General features: G+C 43.0%; 2 protein-coding genes across 2 annotated transcripts in view; both read right to left on the reverse strand.

Moving 5' to 3' along the window:
* GMDS (GDP-mannose 4,6-dehydratase) overlaps positions 1-12,299 on the reverse strand; it is a 403,847-nt gene extending 391,548 nt beyond the window's left edge. The window contains exon 1 of the mRNA XM_062499387.1: positions 12,186-12,299. Within this exon, the coding sequence (XP_062355371.1) occupies positions 12,186-12,299 (114 nt within the window). The remainder of the gene's footprint in view (positions 1-12,185) is intronic.
* A 794-nt stretch (positions 12,300-13,093) lies between these two features.
* Positions 13,094-19,031, reverse strand: part of MYLK4 (myosin light chain kinase family member 4) — a 164,354-nt gene continuing 158,416 nt past the window's right edge. The window contains exon 13 of the mRNA XM_062510150.1: positions 13,094-13,198. Within this exon, the coding sequence (XP_062366134.1) occupies positions 13,094-13,198 (105 nt within the window). The remainder of the gene's footprint in view (positions 13,199-19,031) is intronic.

A 19,031-nucleotide genomic window follows, 5' to 3' on the forward strand; every position in this document is an offset into this window, starting at 1 on the left:
GCAATACATCTAACAAATTCTGTAGATTTATAAACTCTCCCCTTCATCTTTCCCTCAGTCCTAAACATATGAGAGGGAAAGCTGAACACACACACACACACGAAGTTAAATATTTGGCAAATGTCACTCTCATAAGTTCAAATTATTTCTTAATAAAATCAATTTTAAAAAAATCTTCAAACCCACCAGCACTGAAACATCGAGAACTGATCTCAATGAAACTGGGGATACTTCACACAGTTTATTGAATGGCTCACAAGATCATAAACCCTCACTAGGAATGTGGGCTTTTACTTCCCTCAAAAAAATCACTCTTAATTGGTTTTTGACCACTCTTTCAATTTTCTTACCATCCAGGGCTATGAACTGGCCCTATCCTGCCCTTCAACACATGGGCACAATACAGCAGCTGCCAACATTTGTAAGTAAACAGAGAGGTTTTACAAGGGGAAGATGGACAGTCATTTACACAGCAAAGTACCACAGTCTCCATGAACCAATAACCAACTCTCCAAAACTTTTGGAAAAAAAACCAGTCCCTTTCTGCCTGGAAATTTGGTTTAACATCAAAGCCACAGTAAACACATGAAGGCAACATAAGACATTACTGAGGCCAGGCGAACTGAAAAATGAAACTCACTAATCAGTCCTTCAAAACAGAAAGAGGATCAGAAACAGAGAGGCTGTGCAGATGATGCTCCGGAGGCAAGCAGAGATTTGGGAGCACTGTTGCTCTTCAGATCAACTCCAATGCAGCAACCTTACAGTATGTGTAGAAGTACTCAGTCCCCATATCTTCAGTTGCATATAAACACATTTACTGCACGATATGCTTCTTTTTTACTAGAAGAAACAATTCCAGCAACAAAATTCAATTACTTTTGTTTATCCTGTAAAGTGCGTTGGATAAAATCATCACTGCAAGATGAGGTGCTACTCAGGACAATAAAAGTCTAAGTCCCATCAGGTAGTCAACCTAAACACCTTTCACACTCACCAGATCAGATAGGGAAGCCAGGTGCTGTGAATTGTATTGGCTATAAGCCCAAGTAGGCACCTGCATTTGCTTAAACAAGCCTGGGCTCTCACTCACTGCAACAGCTGCCTAGACAACGTGCTCAGGTGTTGAAACAGTTAAGCAAGAAGGTTCCCAGCTGAGATGACAGAATCCATCACCAGCAACACCTGCTTGTATGAAGGAAATGGATTGGATTCAACTAATTAGTGGAAGTTCACAGTCACATTTTGAAACCACACCAAGTAATTCTGAGGAACTCAGCCTACATAACCAGTGTCAAGAGTAAGCTATATGTCCACCACTGCAAGTGCTTGTTACACAGCTTTCCCATCAGTTAATGTATTTCAAACGCACGTGCACACTCTTATTTCCTGCTCTACACACCTTCATGTCTTCTAAAAATAACTTAATCCATATTTTTACAGTTCTCTCAACTTATTAAAGTAAGAGCCATGGCAGCATTAGGGCATTTCTGCAGTCTTGAATTTGCTTTCAATTTGTGAAGTCTGTGTTGCACTTGCCCTTAACTGATCAAGACAACAGACAGATGTGAGACCCTTGAATATGATGAAAACAAAGGGTTTGTATGTGACAAAGCTGAATTACACTTTAAAAGGAACTGGCAATTAGTACTTCCCATACAAGTTACTCTCCAATATTAAGAAAAATCTGATCTCTCCTAATGTTTAAACGAATAAAGCTACAGGCAATTAAAGTATCTAAAATTCTAGCAAGACTTCCCAAATCAAAAATAGCAACATAATAATTCATTTCTATAAAGATGACTTCTATAACATGACTAAACAGTGATCCATCATAAATAAGAGTGTGAAAATACAAGGATAATATCAGTGAAAATTCAGCAAGCATAATTTTGGAGACACAGTCTTAATATTCTTACTTTTTCTTGAATAATGATAAACTCTCAAATTAGTAAGAAATCTTCTCCCTTTAAAATGCAGAAAAAAGGACTTAAACAGTTACACTGTATATTCAAACATTAAATTGTGCAATAAGAACATAGAAACATTTAACGTGTATCAGGTGACCACAAGAAATTAAACACATGAAGCAAAACCACACAGTTACAACTTTTCTGTCTCTGATCAGCTGCAAGTTGCCTGAAGTTTTCCTAAAATGGACTAGCAAAGGCATAAAGCAAAGTTTAACTCTTAGTCTTTGTAACTTCCCTACCTTCACAAGTCAGGACAATCCTCCAATTTTATTTTGCCTTCAAAAATAAAGTTATATATTTTACTGAGCCTACAACCACAAAGTCTCCACTGCTTTTCAAAGACCAGCAAGATTCTGGAACAGTTAAGAGTATAATTGCAAACATTAAGGGGATCAAAACCACTTTTTAACAAAGAGGGTCTAAATGTCTGCTCACAGAGACCAGGCTTGGGCTTCAGTAGAGCAATGCTTGACCAGTGACAGTCAAATCAGCACCACAAAGAAGCTTCTCAGCTGTACCTTTTTAAGTAGAGAAACCTCAAAGAGATACCTGAGAGATGGGAGAGTACAGTATTTTGCATGTAGACTTGAAGAGTTCTGTATGCCTTTTGTGCTGTTCAGTATTTAACTTCAGAGGCAAACAGCATGCCAAATTTTGGCAGGAATACATTGACAGACTATTACTGTGTAATCATGGAAAAAATTACACTGACATCAAAACCACAATTATTTAGTTGTATGAAACCCAGATGGTATAGCCAGAAATTTCAGCTTTCAAACCAAACCTGCTCCACAATAATGTTTATGCTCTTAGAGAGGATATCAGTACTAAAAAAAAAGCAAAGACAACAACCAGCAGCCAAAGATATAGTGTCTGTTTCTTATCCTTTCAACAGAAATCTCAATTAAGAGGAAGTTATGGGTCACCACCACCCCTGATGAAGCCATCCATTGCTAATGCATCTGAAGAGATTCTTCATGAAGCAAGCAAACGCTAGGGAAAAAAGATAAACAAAATAACCACAGTCCTGACGGCATGCTTGTAATTTGACAAATAGTAACCTAACAGTCAGGTATTGCTACCCAATTCCAGAATAGCACCATCTGAAATTTACAGTAAGATTCAGAATAACAGTCAGAAGGGACTGCAACATATGAAACTAGAAACAAAGTTCAGGGGGAAAAAAAAAAAAAAAAAAAAAGGAGTGGGGGAGTAGTACATATAGGAGCACTCAAGTATTTCCTTCTTGACTTTGGGTTTTATTTTCTGCAAGACATATATACCAATCTATATGCCTTGAGAAAGGCTTATTTCCACTCAAAAAGTGGTTCACACATCCTAGGATACAAATAAAAAAAATGTCTACTGTTTTCTGTATTGGGGGTTGGGTGGTTCAATGCTTCCTTTGCAGTATAGTGGCATGCTACCTCAGACTGCCTCTGAATGCACAGAACAGTTACCATTTACCTGAGGCATTATCAAGAGCTGAGAGGCATCTCTTTACAGGCCGTGCAGGTGTCAGATATGCAGCAGAAACAAAGCATCTTGTCATTACAGCAAAAGCACTCAACTAGACACTTAACAAGGTGTAATTTTTTTCCTTCTGCATTACAATTCATCACACCTGCTGCAGGAATTCTCCTTTGAGGAGAACTTCTAAGCAGAAATAAACTGGTCAAAGGACAGCTGAAGCAAAATCCTGCAGAAACTCTTTCTAAAATTTGACTATATCTTGCTACATTTATCAGTTAGCCAGATTCTTCTAGAACAAGCATTTTTTTTTGTTATTTCAAAGGTGTTCAAGCTTGGCAATTGCAGCACAAGCTGGTTGATCTACTTGGATACTCCTTGCAAAAGGCCAAGATCTATGGCATTCCACATCCAAGGCAAGCAAATCATTGCAGCTGACATACCTGTTGGATCAGTGTGCTTAGCTGAGCATTGTAATGAAGTAGCTGACAATATCACAAGTAACTTTGACTGCACAATGCAAATATACCATTATTCATCAAAATGGAGCTGTCTCAGGGTACACAGAATCTAATGCCCCTGAATGGCACTTAATCAGTGAACTGCAACCATATCAAAGTCAATGGATGTGTTTTTACACTTAATTTGCTTACTGTCAAATGACACCGAGTTACAAGGAAAAATGCATGTTTCCCATTTAAAAAAGAAATAAAGAAAAAAATGAGCCTTTAAGAAATACTCCTGAAGAAGGAAGCCTGCCTTGGGTATACCCATTTGTGTGTGTTTGTCACTAAATTAAAATTGTTATAACATTCAAGTTGCATATGAGGAAGTTCAGTTTCTTAACACATGTGAAAAGCACAGGTGACAAAAGATAAGCCAGTTCAGATCAATTTGTTTGGCAGGCTTTACAAAAGCTTCATTGTGGATTTAGGTTGTAAAGCCTGTGAACACCCTCAAAAGGAACAAGCCATAAGGACTTTCCAGCAATAGGAACCGGAAACTGGAGAGAAGTCCACTCTGTCACCTCATCTTCTATAGCTTTGCTTAACTGAAAGATTTGGACTTAAGTGCATCCCCCAGATCACATGCATATGACCCAAAGGAACTCCTTAGCTGAGATTCTGAAAAAACAATCAGTGGATTCATATGAAAGAAGATGGAGATGATAAAAACATTCAAGAGAAAAAAAATCTTTTTTATTTTCCTCACTTGGCTAAGAAGCAACCAAAGTAGTAGCAAGAAGAGATTTAGAGCAAGAGAGACATACACCTGTGCAAGAGGAAGCTGGACACCGACCACACTGCTGCCTTGCTCTTGTGCCATCATCCACCCAGTGCTTCAGGGAAGCTGTGCTTTCCAAAATAAGCCTGACTTGTGCTGTGAGTATAGGAGAGACTGAGCTGACAAGCTTGTAAGAACAGTCACTTAATCAGGACTCTGCTCGAGACCCAGAAGTCTGGAGAAGGTGGGATAAGGTTGCTAGGAATTGCCAAGAAAAAGAAAGTACTTCCTGCCTCCCAGACTGAAGGAAAGAGTAGGTAGTGCAAAGAAACCCAGCCTTAGTACTCCTCAAAGACAAGATGTGAGCACCAGGAAGCACCACTAGGATAAACACCAGTATCACAACTGCAATGAAAAGCCTTTTTTTTTTTCAACCTTTTATTTATAATTTATAGTGATCACAGCGGTAGCTTTTGATGTGTTTCTCACATAGGCCATCAGCAGGTTCAAGTACTCCATTTTTCCTTGCCCTTCTGCAAAGCTATCTATTTTCTAAGAAACCGACTCCCTTGTGCAGAAAGCTCAACAGACAAAAGGATCTGAAAGAGATAATGAGAGGGGAAAAAAAAAAACAAAAAAAAAAGAAGACCAAAATTTAGTGGTAGAAGATCAAGTCACAGAGAAAACTTTTTTACAAGAGTTCTCTATTCAAATTGGATTGGCTGTAGGCATATAAAGAGGAGGCTTCATCTCTTTAAAACTTTAGGAAATAAATACAGTTTCTATCTACACCAGCAGTCACCAGTCTTAATTAAATTTAAAAATCCCAAAATAGTTAAAGATTAAACAAGCTGCATGCTGCTGGTAATGGGATATTCTGTTCTCCTGGACTGGCAGTCCAGGTGGTAGTGGCAAATGGTCCCCCTAACCACAGGATCAGAAAATGTCATGAGAAATGTTGCCTCGAGGAAGTTATCTTCCCAAACCCTATTTGGTTACCATGTGCAGAACTGTTTCATACCTCAGCACTATTAACATGAACTTCAGCATTCTCTTTTTCCTGGAATACTTTCAGTATTTTATCTAAGTTCACAGCGGGTACACATCACAGTATACAATACCTTATGATTCACTCGTTGTTCTCAAATGTTTTTCGATCCACATCCTGCATACATGATGTTCAAACACAAGGAATCAGACTGCCTGCACTGGTCCTCGAAATGAAAGCCTGCTAGCTCAGCCAGGCTGCCAGAACTTCCCTCTCCAGTATACAACTAAAGAACAGACTTCACTGGCAGTCACAAACACTGAGCAAAGCTGCGCAAAGGTGGAAAGAAAAAAAAGGAAATTAATACACCAAGGCAGACGTGAACTAATCCTGTATTCAGCAATACTTTTTATTTTGAATATCTTCTAGATAAGTTATGTTCAAATGCCATCACTAACTGCATTATTATGAAAGGCAATGGAATGCAGCCCAGGCAGGCACAGAGAGCAACCAAAGTGCTGGACTACTAGTTCTAGAAGAAGAAAAAAGTCCTGTCAATCTGTACATACTGGTGTAGAATATGAAACCATATGAAAGAGTAAAGCATTGAACCATGTATTTACAGATGGCTATTATGCAGAAGTTTAATTACTCTGTCCTCCTCTTTCCAAAAGGGAGTCAAGGCAATCAAAATTCAGGCATCTTTGTATAAAGAGGATCTCTGTTTTCAGGAAATATACTAGCCTCCCACTACAGTATTTGTTATACTACTTTATACTGAGTAAAATACCTTTTCCTCAAGAGTTTTAGATGACAATCAATAGCAGTACTTCTCATTTATATCCTGTAAAGGGAAAATACCTGGATTATATTTTAGGAAAGCTTAAATTTCACACCAGAGCTACTATTCATTTGCTGCATATTATTTTCAACAATCCCCTTTATGCTATCTTGTCACAAACTGCAGGTGTTCCGCTTCCAACCCTGTGGAATTGGAATAATATCATACATCCTTACATTGAAATGGACTTCTGTGCAGTTCAAGATCCCTGCTGAAGATAGGGCCAACTAGTGCAAGCTTGCTTAGGGCCATGTCCCTAAGCATGTTTGGTTTTGGTACCTCCATGGACAGACATTCAACTCCTATGGGCAGTTTCTTCCAGTGCTTTACACCCTCATCATTCAAAACAAAACAATCCAATAAAAACCACCCCAAAACAACACATACCCTCCCAGGTTTAAAAGAAGTTTCTGGCCAAACTCAGTGATCTGACATCTCTGCATCCTCAAACTATGACAAGGATGTTCAGCGCATGTGAAATCCTCACTCAAGACAACTCTTGGCTACTTAGAGGCTACTTAGAGACAGAAACTGAAACAGAGTACTTGGCTCCAGCCATGACAATATTTGTTTAAATGAACAGGCAGCAGTACTAATATTTAGCTTTACTCAGAAACCAAGACTATTTGTTTTAATGAGAGGGCAGCAATGCTAATATTTACCTTTACCCATTTTCAGCAAAGATTATCCTCCTATTTCAATGTGAAAAAAACCAACCCGTTTGATTTTATCCTTTTCTTGGCAAACCAACATCCTGTCTCTGGTACAACAGGCTATAATGTTTCTTTACATCTGTTTTTCAGGTATATACAGGTTCTCCAGTGACACAGATTCTCACCTCACCATATGATCACAATAGTGAAAGAAGCTTTATAAAACATTGTTTAACTCTTTCCTCTACAACTCTTCTCCAAGTAACACATACTTTATTTTAGCCACAAAGTATCAGAGTTTTATAGTATGTGACTCCATACCAGCGATTCATTTCAAGGGGTTTTTTTAATACTAAGCAATGACTCATGTTCTGTTATTACTTTACTTTGCCCCACTGAGTCAGTCTCACCAAGTTTCATCTCAACAGCCAAATTTCTAAAAAAACCAAACAACTTGTCCTCAATTTGCAACAGCAAATCTTGCTTTCTCAGTATCTTCCCCCCCTTGATACAGTTAACCTTTCTCAAACGATGAACTGTAACTGTGGCATGGAACTTACAGAGCACATGTACAGGGGTTTGGTGTGTTAGAGGAAAAGCAAAGGCTGTAAGCAACTGAACTCCTGATACAGCAGTCAGAGGCAGACCCCACGCTTTACGCTCTCTTCAGGCTTGGTTGAAAGTTCTGAGGTTGCTGCCTTAAGTTTTGCCAAATGGAAGGTGTATTTGACAGAACTGCAGGCAAAGGAGTAGAGGCTGGTGCAGTATTGCTGCTGTAAGAACTTTGACAAGGCAGGGACACAACTGCTCCCTTCATCTATAGCTTGCAATAGCCTCAGGGCACGTGCTGACACTGAGCTCGGATGCATTGCTTCATACAAAACTGAGTTCAGCAGTCCCCTCCAAGCTATCTTGGTCTACCTTGCTGTCTGGGTCTCCTAGAAAAGCACTACATGCAGATAGGTATTATTTACTGCTCATAATCCAGGGGCCAAGTGGGAGAAGTAGAAACATCAACATACAACCTCACAGATAGGCTCAGACAGATTATATCTTGGTGCTTCTCCAAGAAGCCAAATATCTAAATACTTCTAGAAGTATCAGCAGAAGAAAGACAATCATACTGATTGCAGTGCAATCAGACATTTTGAATAGATATTTAAATAAAATTTTAACAGATATTTAGTAACAAGGCCTAGAAAATAATGCTTTTAAAATGTACTGGTTCAGTAGCTTCCAGAATTAAGTCACAAGTCATATTTGCACATCTAGAATTCCACTGATGGTAATTTGATTCAAAATTCCCATTTTTACAAAAAAATTCTTAAACTCACCAAGGCTTGCAAAGTCCACCACATTTATTTTGCATTGTGAAAGCACTCTTACTGTAAGAGTTACATTCAAGTTGTTTGGTTTTCCTTTTTTTAAAAAAGTATTTTTAATTAAGCACATGCAACGGGCCTGTTTAATTTAAAATATTTATCTTTAAATGAAGAAAAAAGTGCTAGGCATTACTCACAAGCAGTTCACCAGCAGACCGATACCTATTTGACACTTCAGCAATGTTTCATCCATCTAACCACAGCAACTGCCTCACTCAGGAAGTCATTTTAGCAAAGCAGTGAAAAGTGGTTCATCCCACTGCTGCGTTGTGAGACAGATAAGAGAAATCTCAAAACTGCAAAAGGAATATATAACACCACTGCCTACATGCCTAGAGTCTCTTATCAGCAATGCAAGTGGTGGAACGATACTGATTTCACCATAACTCCAAGGGCAAATGCACAATTTAGAGGCTGATATATCTGCTTTGATTTAATAGAAACTAAGGTTCATCCCTTGGAGCCAGAATGTCATTTAAGTCCTAATCATACAATTATGAAATTTGCTTTCCTTTGTGGCTTCACTGTGCGTACAGCAAACTACTTCTGTTATTTGGCTAAAGGTCAAACTCGCCTTCCTATCACTAACACATTCACCCTTGCAGATACCCGTCCTCTAAATATCTTCTATCTAGAAGAGAAGCAAGTCACCAGAACTGACTTCATTAACTGGTGCAGTTAAGCTGGCAAATGGCATGAGCCCCCAGTCTCTCACTAAACAGAACTCATGCAGACAGCCCATCTTTCTCTGGCAGGCTGTAAAGTCTCATGAACCCCATTAAAAGTCCCTTAATCAGAAGTTTCAGTTGTGCCTTATCTCTATGTTATGTTTCAGTTAAAAGCTGCATCATTGGTCAATTGCTCCATTATCAAGTATGCCTCTATCTGAGCTCAACTCCTTCTCCACCCTAGAAAAAAAACCCCAACTTTTGTCAGTGGAAAAGATGAACAATCCACATGTTCATGGTTACACAGAATTGGTGAAAAATACTGAGTTGTCTGATTTCAACACTGTGATTAAGTACACTTGCTGTGGCATCATCTCAACTCAGGAAGGGCTGCTACAGTTCAAGCAGCACTTCACTTGGCCCAAGAGTACTCTAACAATAAAAGTCTTGCTCCACAACTGCCCAAAATTGTCATGGTCCACATCCAGCTCGCTATTTATCTTTCACCTATCCTTATGTGCCAGGCCCTACAGGGCCTTACTTCAGCAAACACTCTCAGAGTACAGTGGCCACACACAAACAAAAGCAGGTTCCTTATACAATACAACTGTGCGAGATCACTTTTTGCTGTAGCAGAAAGGGCACAGCTCAAATAAGGGGACTCTCCAGCTTCCACTTCAGCAAATTTGTACATTTTACACCTGGTAACTAAGTTTAAAAACATATTGCTGAAACAACTGAAACAACTTTCTTCAGGGACAGGGCAAGCCTGCCTTTCTCACATAGGAAACAAAATTCAAGTCTCCCATTTCTGAGTGAGGCCTCTTCAAAGAGGGGTAAGGAACAAGTAGTATTGTGGCTTCCTTTAAAATTAATCTAAAAAAATAGATGGACCAGGAATCCTGACAGCAGATCTCAAACTTATGGAGAACTACAGGATGCCAACAAAGGCCTTTCCTAGCTCTGGCTCTCCACATGCTCCAATGATAAATAATATGCCTGTCAAAAGTTAAGGTAAGAAGAAAGAGCTGCTTTGAAAACAGACAAAGTAATATAGAGAACACAGTACTGAAAGAACCATGGTGTTGTAGCTACAGGCCTCTAACTTACTATCTTTGATGAAGAGAAACGTACTCCTGCCAACAACCTGGAAGACTTTTCACACAGCATCAAAGGAGTCCTTGGGAAAGCTTTGTGCTCTTGCTAGAAATAAACATCAAGCAAAAGTATTAGTACACAGAGGTCATTAGTTTTTCCTCTTACATTTCCTTGTCAGACAGCCACTTGAAGGGCTCTCCCCAGCCTGCTATTGGCAGACAGCTGCTAACCCATGGGAAGACCATGGAACAAAAGTTCCAAAAGAATACACGGGACCTAGGCAAGAATACACGGGACCAGGCATAATGAGATGAAACACAAGCAGCAGGTGAATGTTCAAAGCATAGTGCAGGTTCTTTCAGACAGCAGATGAAAAGCTAGTCTCTGGATTTACTCCCTCACAAAGAACCCACTGATTCTTCCACTATAAAATAAAAAGAGAGACAGCATTGTCTGTCTCAGAGTAAAAGAGCAACATGTTTGTTTTGATGCACTTGTTCACATGTACTTTTTCACAGTGCTCATGATCTTCTCAACAATCCACACCAGCACCTCGCAGTGGATCTGTAAGCATACAGAGACAAGTCACAGTTGAAGGGGAAGAAGCTCTTCCATGCATGAAGCCATCACTGACTAAGTGCAAACCATAAAGAAAAAATGCTGTTCCACTGGGATTCCAAAATGAGCCCTAATGGCCACTATACATTACTTACTTAACAAATTATACCAGACACAGGAGATACACCCTTCAAGCAAACTCATTCAGTACCAGCATGTTCCTGGAGATAAGCAATGTGCAAGGAGAGCAAATTTTTCTAGGTAGTGGGAGGTATCTAGATTGCAAATAAGATGTTCTTCAAATATGAGTAAGCATGTCCAGGACAACTTTTCATTTAGCACCCATCTGCCAGCAAAGACAGAGCAATGCAGACCTCTGTGTGCACAAACAGTCCAACCAATTATCCCAGCTGCCTACTGGAAGTGTAGCACCACAAGCCACAAACTGCACCTATGAATCCTCCTGCACAGCTCACCAAGTTAAAACTCACCACCATCATATCTTTTCATCATGCAGAAGTTGCTCCAAGGGAAACTGTGATTTCTTTCTCTTTCCATGCACCTTCTGCTCAAAACACCAGGACTCTGAGAGCATCATTACCCCTACGAGTAATATAGCCAAAAAAATTGGAGACTGCAATGAACGTACACAAATACAAAACAAGCGGCTCCATTCATGTTTCAGGTACTGACTATAAATGCACAGCTGCCCAGTGTGCCACAGTGATAAGTGACAAACAACCCTTCTGAGTGACAAGCCTGCTCAGGTCGCAACCACAGCTGGCTGCCTCACACCTGTACTGGTACCTTCCCCACTGCAGACGGCCAGGATGAAGAGTCCCAACACTGGATCTTTGTACTATCTTTCCTAGGTGCGGCTCTCTTCCCAGCGATGATCACTTCACACCTCATCTCTGTACAGGTTTAGTTGATTTTTCAGGAATTCCTAGTACAGGCTGCTATAAGACAGTCCAGAAAGGAGACATAAAAGCACTGCACCGCACCTAGTTCACACCAGCTGAAGAGCTCTACAGACCCCCGGGGCAGACAAGCTCTACCCACGAGGGAGTGTCAGACGCTGCTCCAGCCCGGCGCGGAACCGGCGGCACCAACGGGGAAGGGAAGCGGGCACGGGGCTGGGAAGGCACCCGCGGGGATGTGCCCCGGGGCCCGGGAGCGAAGGCGCCAGGCAGACCACGCCGAGCCCTCCGCCGCCGCTCTCCCCAGCCGCGGCTGCCCGCGGGTGCCTCGGGGCGGGTCCTTCCCATCCCCTCTCCCTCTCCCGGCGCCTCCGGGAGGGCACGTGAACGAGGGGAGCCCCCGCCGTTACCTGCCCGGTGATGCCGGTGATCAGAGCCACCTTCCTGCCGTTCATCTCCTCGCCGTCGTCTCCCGGTGCGGCGGCGGCGCAGCCACACGCCTCCTCCGCCGCGGGCTGCGCCATCCTCCCGGCGGCGGGCGCGTCCCAGGTGCAGAGGTATCCCCGGGCGGAGGCGCGGCCGCCGGGGCGAGGCTCCCGGCGCTGGGGGCGGGCACGGAGGGGAGGATGCCTGCCGGCACCCGAGGTTACCTGCGCTGCCCCGGCCGCCGCCGCCGCGGCATTTCCGCGCTCCCGCCCCGCCCCGCGGCGGCCGCAGGTGCAGCCCCCCCCGCAGGCGCGTTCCCGCCGCGAGGCCCGGGAGCGCGCCCCGCGCTCAGCACCGCTCCCGCCGCGCGGCTCGGCCCCGCAGCCAATCGGGAGCGCCGGCTCTTCCCTGAAGGAGCCGGAGACGCGCCGGGGCCGAAAGCAGGCGCGGTGATTGGCTGAGAGCGGGCGGCGCGGGGCGTGGCCGGAGGAGGAGGAGAAGGAGGAAGAGGAGAAGGAGGAGGAGAAGAAGGAGGAGGAGAAGAAGGAATATGAGGAGGAGGAGGAGGAGCGGGGCCGCCCGACTTCCTGACCGCGTGTCGGGCCGGGGGATGCGCCGGCGGTGCTACGTGAGGTGAGCGGGGCCGGGCGCACAGCGCCCCCCGCGGCCTGGAGGAATCACCGAGGCACCGCCGCGGGGACCGCGCTGGAGACGCCGAGCGCTCCCGCGCTGGAAACGAACGCTTGGTTATAAAACGGACCAAAGGCTTCTGGAAAAAGGGATTTACAACAAGTATTTCTTCTTCCGATGAGGCGCTGGGCCAGCATGGCTTTTACAGAGGCAGCAGGTCGCTGTATGTACCAGGAAGAAGGTGCCTGCCCGTGATTTGCTGTTACTCCATGAAGGATTTCGCATCAGTTCCCTCCCTGCGTGCTTGGATGGCGGGGCCTCTGCGTTTGTAGATGACCGTCGTACTGTTAATTTTTCTGTTATTATGCTGTATGATCAAAAATTTTGCAATGTCATTGAAAACCCGTATTATATTAAAAAAACACGCAAACAAAAAACACAAGCAAAACGGAATCTGGGAGCATACTGCCCTTCAAACAGAACTATGCTCTCAAAATGTGAACGCTTCCTTGCACGTGGCTCCCCACTTTCTCGGTTTAAATTCCCTTCTTGCAGCCTCGCAGTCTGCGGTGCCATGGAGAATTTGTATTATGTCACGGTGACTTAGTTGCGGGATGTTATCCCACTTGTACCATTTCTGCCTCCCATTTCTGAAGGTTTTTCTCGACAAGCACATGCAGTTTTGTCCAGTTAGCAACATCGGCTACTACTTGTGCAAAATTACTTCATCCCACTAAGTGCTTGCTTTGTGGATGTACAGTCTCAGATTCAGAGAGAAGGGGCACCACAAATGAGCACCACCCTCTCAGCTGTAAAATGACACAGGAAAAATAAAAGGATATCAAATTCTGAGAGTTTCAGAATTCTCTATACCAGAAATAAGGCACAAACCTTTATCTGAAAACCTGGGGTTTGAAATTAGAGTTAGGAGCAAGTTTCCTTTCTTTACTTATTTACATACATCATTCACTCTCCTATTAGATCTGAGCTGCATAAAACAGTGCATGAGCCACAGTCTTAAAAATTGTCCTTTTTGTGGCCAGATAAGCTTGTCATTTCTAGCTTTCCTGGCAGTCCATTCATTGGCTTGTCTCTTTTCTTGTTCTGCTCAAAAAACTGCTGAGTTGGGTTGACAGGGTAAGTCTTGAAGTTGTGATAGAGGAGCGCCCACCCCTAGGGCCTACGTGTGCAGCTAAGAGCCTTTTTTTTGGTTACTTTCTCCAAACAGAATTCTTCCTACCCCGTTTATTCAGTATCACACAAGAACTATTTTTTTGATGTAGCGTTTTCCTTGACTATTATTCCCAAAAACACTCCACTGAGGGGGGAAGCTGGTTCATACCTTTCATAAATTGCCTGATTAATCAAGTACATCAGGTGACCGATGACCTTTTGCTTTGATTTTACTCTCAGGTGAGAGGCATCTCCTGCTTGTCCTCTATTCACAGCAGTAGATTTCCTTCCTGCTCAGTGGCTGTACTCCTGAGCGTTTTAGAGCAGAAGACTCTGCAATCTGTGTCACTTTTGTAAGGGGAGCATCCCAGCCAGACTTAGCTGAGAAGACTTTACCAGGGTTCATACTTGTATTTTTGGTCAATAGTAATACTAGAAACAGGCAAGTGAAACCAGACAGGGTGTAGCCCAGTTCAGGTTCCAGCTGACTGAAGCTAAAAAGAAAGAAAAAAAAAAACCACCACCAAAAAAGCCCCCTTTAACTTGTTTAAGTTTCTGTCCCATTTATAAGTCTGGCAGTAGTAGTTGCAGACACAGTTAGCCAGCTACCATAATCCTGCTAGGTCTGCCCCTGGCATGCACAGGCACATTCCAGGTTTAATGCACAAAGACTGTTCTGTCACCAAAGTCTTCCAAAGTACATTTACAGAAGAGACTGAAGGCTCAGCTGTGGCCCAGGTACTAGATTTTACCTAAGTTGCTCTGGTGTTGACAGCAATTTATGTCAGACTGCAGCTGAAAACTGGACCAGCAGCCCCCAGGGTCTCCAGGATTAATATTCACTCTGAGTGCTAGGCTGCGCTGATGTCTCCTTGCTGCCTCCAGCACCTGTACCGTGGCATGTGCTACCTTACTTAGACCTATGTCTGCCCACGCTGTAATCGCTTTCTCACACGTCTGTGTGGACCCAGCTCTGGCTTCTAAAACTGGCAAGGCCCCACAGAAAGAGGAGACAGAAGACTGATGCACATCTGCACCTCCAGCCCCCTTGGATCCCAGGAAAAGGAGATGCTTGTGTGAGCATGGGTGTCCAATAAACGTTTTATGCCCAGAGAGTAAATGGTCTGGCAAAGTTTGAGGAGACCCAAAGAACAGCATGTGCAGCATTACCTTTAAAGTTGCCACCCTAAGAATGGGGGGAAAGAGATAGGACAGATGTGAAGAAATTTACTTGGTACTGGTGGATAAAATAGGTATCCCAGGGAAAGAAGGGTGGAGAGCACAGCTAATCAAAGTTGAGCTGGCTAAACCAGGAAATGATGTAAAATGAGGAAGGAAGAAGCAGAGAGGGAAAACTGGAGAGAAAATAAATGGCATTGAATGTAAGGAAGAAAGGGGTAGTAGGAGAAAAGGCTGAAGTGTATAAGATTGCAAAAAATGGTACCTTAAATGTTAAGAAAAAGTGAAAAGGAGGGAGAACACCTATACACTGAAATCTTATTACACTTGAATATCATATATATTGCAGTCCTGATTATCTCAATGGTTAAATGGGGGTGTGACTACATTACCTTTGAAATTTGGAAAGGTAACTATGTGTGGTTTAAGAATGTCTTGTGAATCAGTTTTAAGTTCTTGCAGGAAATAAGTAGCCTTATTTCAGAAGTAGAAATAGCTGATTTAAAATGCTGGTTTTATTCACTGTAGGACAAAGATATCCCTAATTTTATTACAATAATGGCATCACTCATGCTAGAACTGTGGTAAAAATTGACACAATACCACTGCATCCTATTCTGTACAGGAGTTAGAAGTTGCCATTGGACTGAGTGGAGCCCTCTTTCTCTGCATCATTCAGTGCAACAGAGGGGGAAACTGACTATTTTTGTTTTTCTGGGTGTCTTCTGAATGATCCTCATCCAATAGTTTAAGCAACTTCTGCATTATGGTGCTGTGAACTCCATTAAACCAGTGCCCAGGGATCATGGAAGAATGCTGACTACAACACATTTTACTTTGCTTATCTGCAGCTACCAAATTCTTTGGATCCTGTCTCCAGCTGTGAAGTCCATGGTGGCACCTAGGGGTTGTTCAAAACCCCACCAGGGCTGGATGGGGACTGCAGAAAGGGAGCCAGTGGAGGATGGGTAGCTCATCCAAGCGCACCGTCCTTTCTGCAGAGCTTTTGGTTTATACAGGCAGGCAAGCAAGGTAGGTCCAGGATAAAGTACTGTGGAAAGAGTTTCTTTTTCTACTTTGCTGCTTTAAAGTAATGTCACCAAACAGTTGTATCCATTGACTTCACAGATCTAGAGAGCTGTGGAAAGCACAGCTTTCCTTCACATGTGTGAAAGGAGGGAAGGGTGAGTCCAGGGGAGATCCATCAAAATACGAAAGTGCAGATATTGGAGTGAGAGGAAAGAGCACCAAATCTCATGAGGAAATAAGGAGAAGTGAAGAGTGGGCAGAGACAAGAGGAGGAATGGAGGGGAAGTCTCAGAATTGTTTTTCTGTTATCTTTAAGATTTGAGGGCATGTGGAGTGATCCACAGCTTCAGTGCCCTGACATGGTGACTTAGCAGGTGGAGCAGAAACAGGAGGGCTCAAGGATGGTTCTGGAAAGAGCCTCAAAGCCAGGGCCTGGAGATAAGCAGCACTTGGGAACCACTTACTTCTCAGGTGGTTCTTTTGTGCCTGAGAAATCTTACACCTTTTCCCAACAGGCTGAATTTCTTTCCAAGAGGACCTTCTCAGTGAAAAATGAAGTTGAGTCATCAGTGCTTCAATTCTGTATTACAGAGAGGGGGAAATTCCTGGCGTACTGACTCCCAGCTGGAGCTCTTTGTGTTCAGCATTTGTGGCCTGTGCCCAGCCCACAAAGTACTAACAGTCTTCTTTTCCTCTGCACAAAGGCTGGCCTGCTTACTTTTAAAGGGGTGGGTAAGACTGGTCAGACTTGCTAAATTCCTGGCAAAGATTCATCCTTTGAAAGGAAGAGACCCAGTTCCTGTTGGTGCTGTCATGATGTGATTTTTACAGCACTCTGCACAGCCTGGTGCTTCAAAGGCAGAGACAGTGCCAGTGCCATGTTGCTCTCTCACATCCATCTTCACCACTACCAAGAAACTGCGCTACTCCGCAGTAAAACAGATGGAAAAACAGGATCCGTGCTGAGCTTGGTGCCGCTGTTTATATCCATCCTAAAAATTTGTGCCTGGGAGACTCAAGTCTGGAACAGCACCGTGACCAGGCATGTAAATCTCAGTCCCTTCTGTGCTTGGTGCAGTAACAGCACGGGTGTGAAGATATGGGGATGCTGGCAGAGCTTTATGCAGTCTGATGGGCTATATTTGGTAGCCTCAGGCACATGGGGAAGGCTGAGGTTAGCTGGAGCCTGGCCCTTCTGCAGCATCTCTGGGCAGAGTCTGATGGCGTGGGATTCTGGGCCACGAGCAGGGGTGGAGGAGCCTGTCAGCAGGCAGGGACAGCCAGGGCTTGTGGATACCTTTGGGGCTCGGACAGAGCAGCCAGGGATCCAAGCCAAGCCCTGACTCTAAAAGAAATACTGTTCTGTTAAAAAGGAGCATGGCAGTGACAGTCTAGTACCTCCCTTGTTTGTGGTCCCCAAGCAAGCCAGCCCTTGGTGCAATGTGTTCCTCAAGCACGCGGAAATAATTAACAAATGTTCTTTTGTATCTCAGCCAGCACTGGAGGTACCTAATTATGGGTATTGTTTCTGTAAGAAACACCAAATAAATGTCCATTTTCATTCCCAGAAGGGAGTAAAGAGCCACAAGTAAAAAAAAGCATCAGGCCCAGCAATGTGTTAGCATATGCAATTGTCCCTTACAGCTTTGTGAATTGATGCTAACTGGACTGGAGCCACTGGAGTTAAAACACCTGAGAGAAGAAACAGGTTTGTAATTGGAAGAAAAAGGAGAAATCTCTGTGCATGACTGATTAGAAACACTTTTGCCCAACATGATTATTTCAGTATGTACTGGGAGTCATGAGACCTTTAAGGGAGATATTGGCAGCTCCTTGGGAAGTCTAGTGGTTGAAGTTCAAAAAACTATAAAAGCATAATTTTGCTAGACCTGAAAAGCAAGTTTGCATATTTTAGAGAAGCTCACAAAGAGAGAAGCTGAATTCCAAGTATGCAACTCCCTATCAGGGTCTTCACATGCAGTGCTTCGAGCAGGAGAGCAGTGATATGAAAATACACCATACAGAATGAATGCTGTCAACATTTGATTGATCGATTTGAAAAACCACCAGAAATCACTGGCCCCGATAAGAATGAGAAACATCAATATAAAAATGTGACTGATTAAAATCTTATTTGTTTTCTTGGTTTCTTTTTTCCTGAAGGGGGTGTCAGAGAAGGAACTAAAAGTTATATGATAGGCCTTGAAAGTCTGCCTAAAGAAAGAAAAAAGAGCAACTACTGGAAGGCCAGGTTTTTCCCAAATGCCACAACACACACACATACACAGACAGACCCATGTGTCTCCATCCATGCCTCTCTTGTGTACCAGCGTTCATCTTTTTATTACGGACTTCTTCTTTATGGGGAGTAAGTTTCAACAATGCAGTTTGTACCCCGTTGGAATTGTTTAGTCTACTCACTAATGTGAATGAGAACATCAGGGACTGCTGCTCTGGAAAGACATCAGAATACAGTAGAAGAGGTCTTTCTTACACAAGTTCTTTCTTTTCTTGGCCTTACATATAGTCTAATACATACCCAAATCCTTACATAAATCTTGTCCAAAAGAACTTCTAATCAGAAAAGAAAACGACAACCCTGTATTTCTCACACAATAAAAAAGACCACCTTGGGAAAAAAAAACAATGCACTCACAGAGTGGTATGGTGTCTGTTAAGAGAGTTCCCATTAAGCAAGTGTTAGCTATTCAAAGAATTAACTGAAATGGGGTTGTAAGTCAGCATCTGTTCCTTGTCACTAAACTCAGGGCTATAGCAGAGAGCAAAGAAATGAGTTATAAAAACTTTTAGCAGGAAAA

Source organism: Cinclus cinclus, chromosome 1, assembly GCF_963662255.1.
Source record: "Cinclus cinclus chromosome 1, bCinCin1.1, whole genome shotgun sequence".
NCBI lineage: Eukaryota > Metazoa > Chordata > Aves > Passeriformes > Cinclidae > Cinclus > Cinclus cinclus.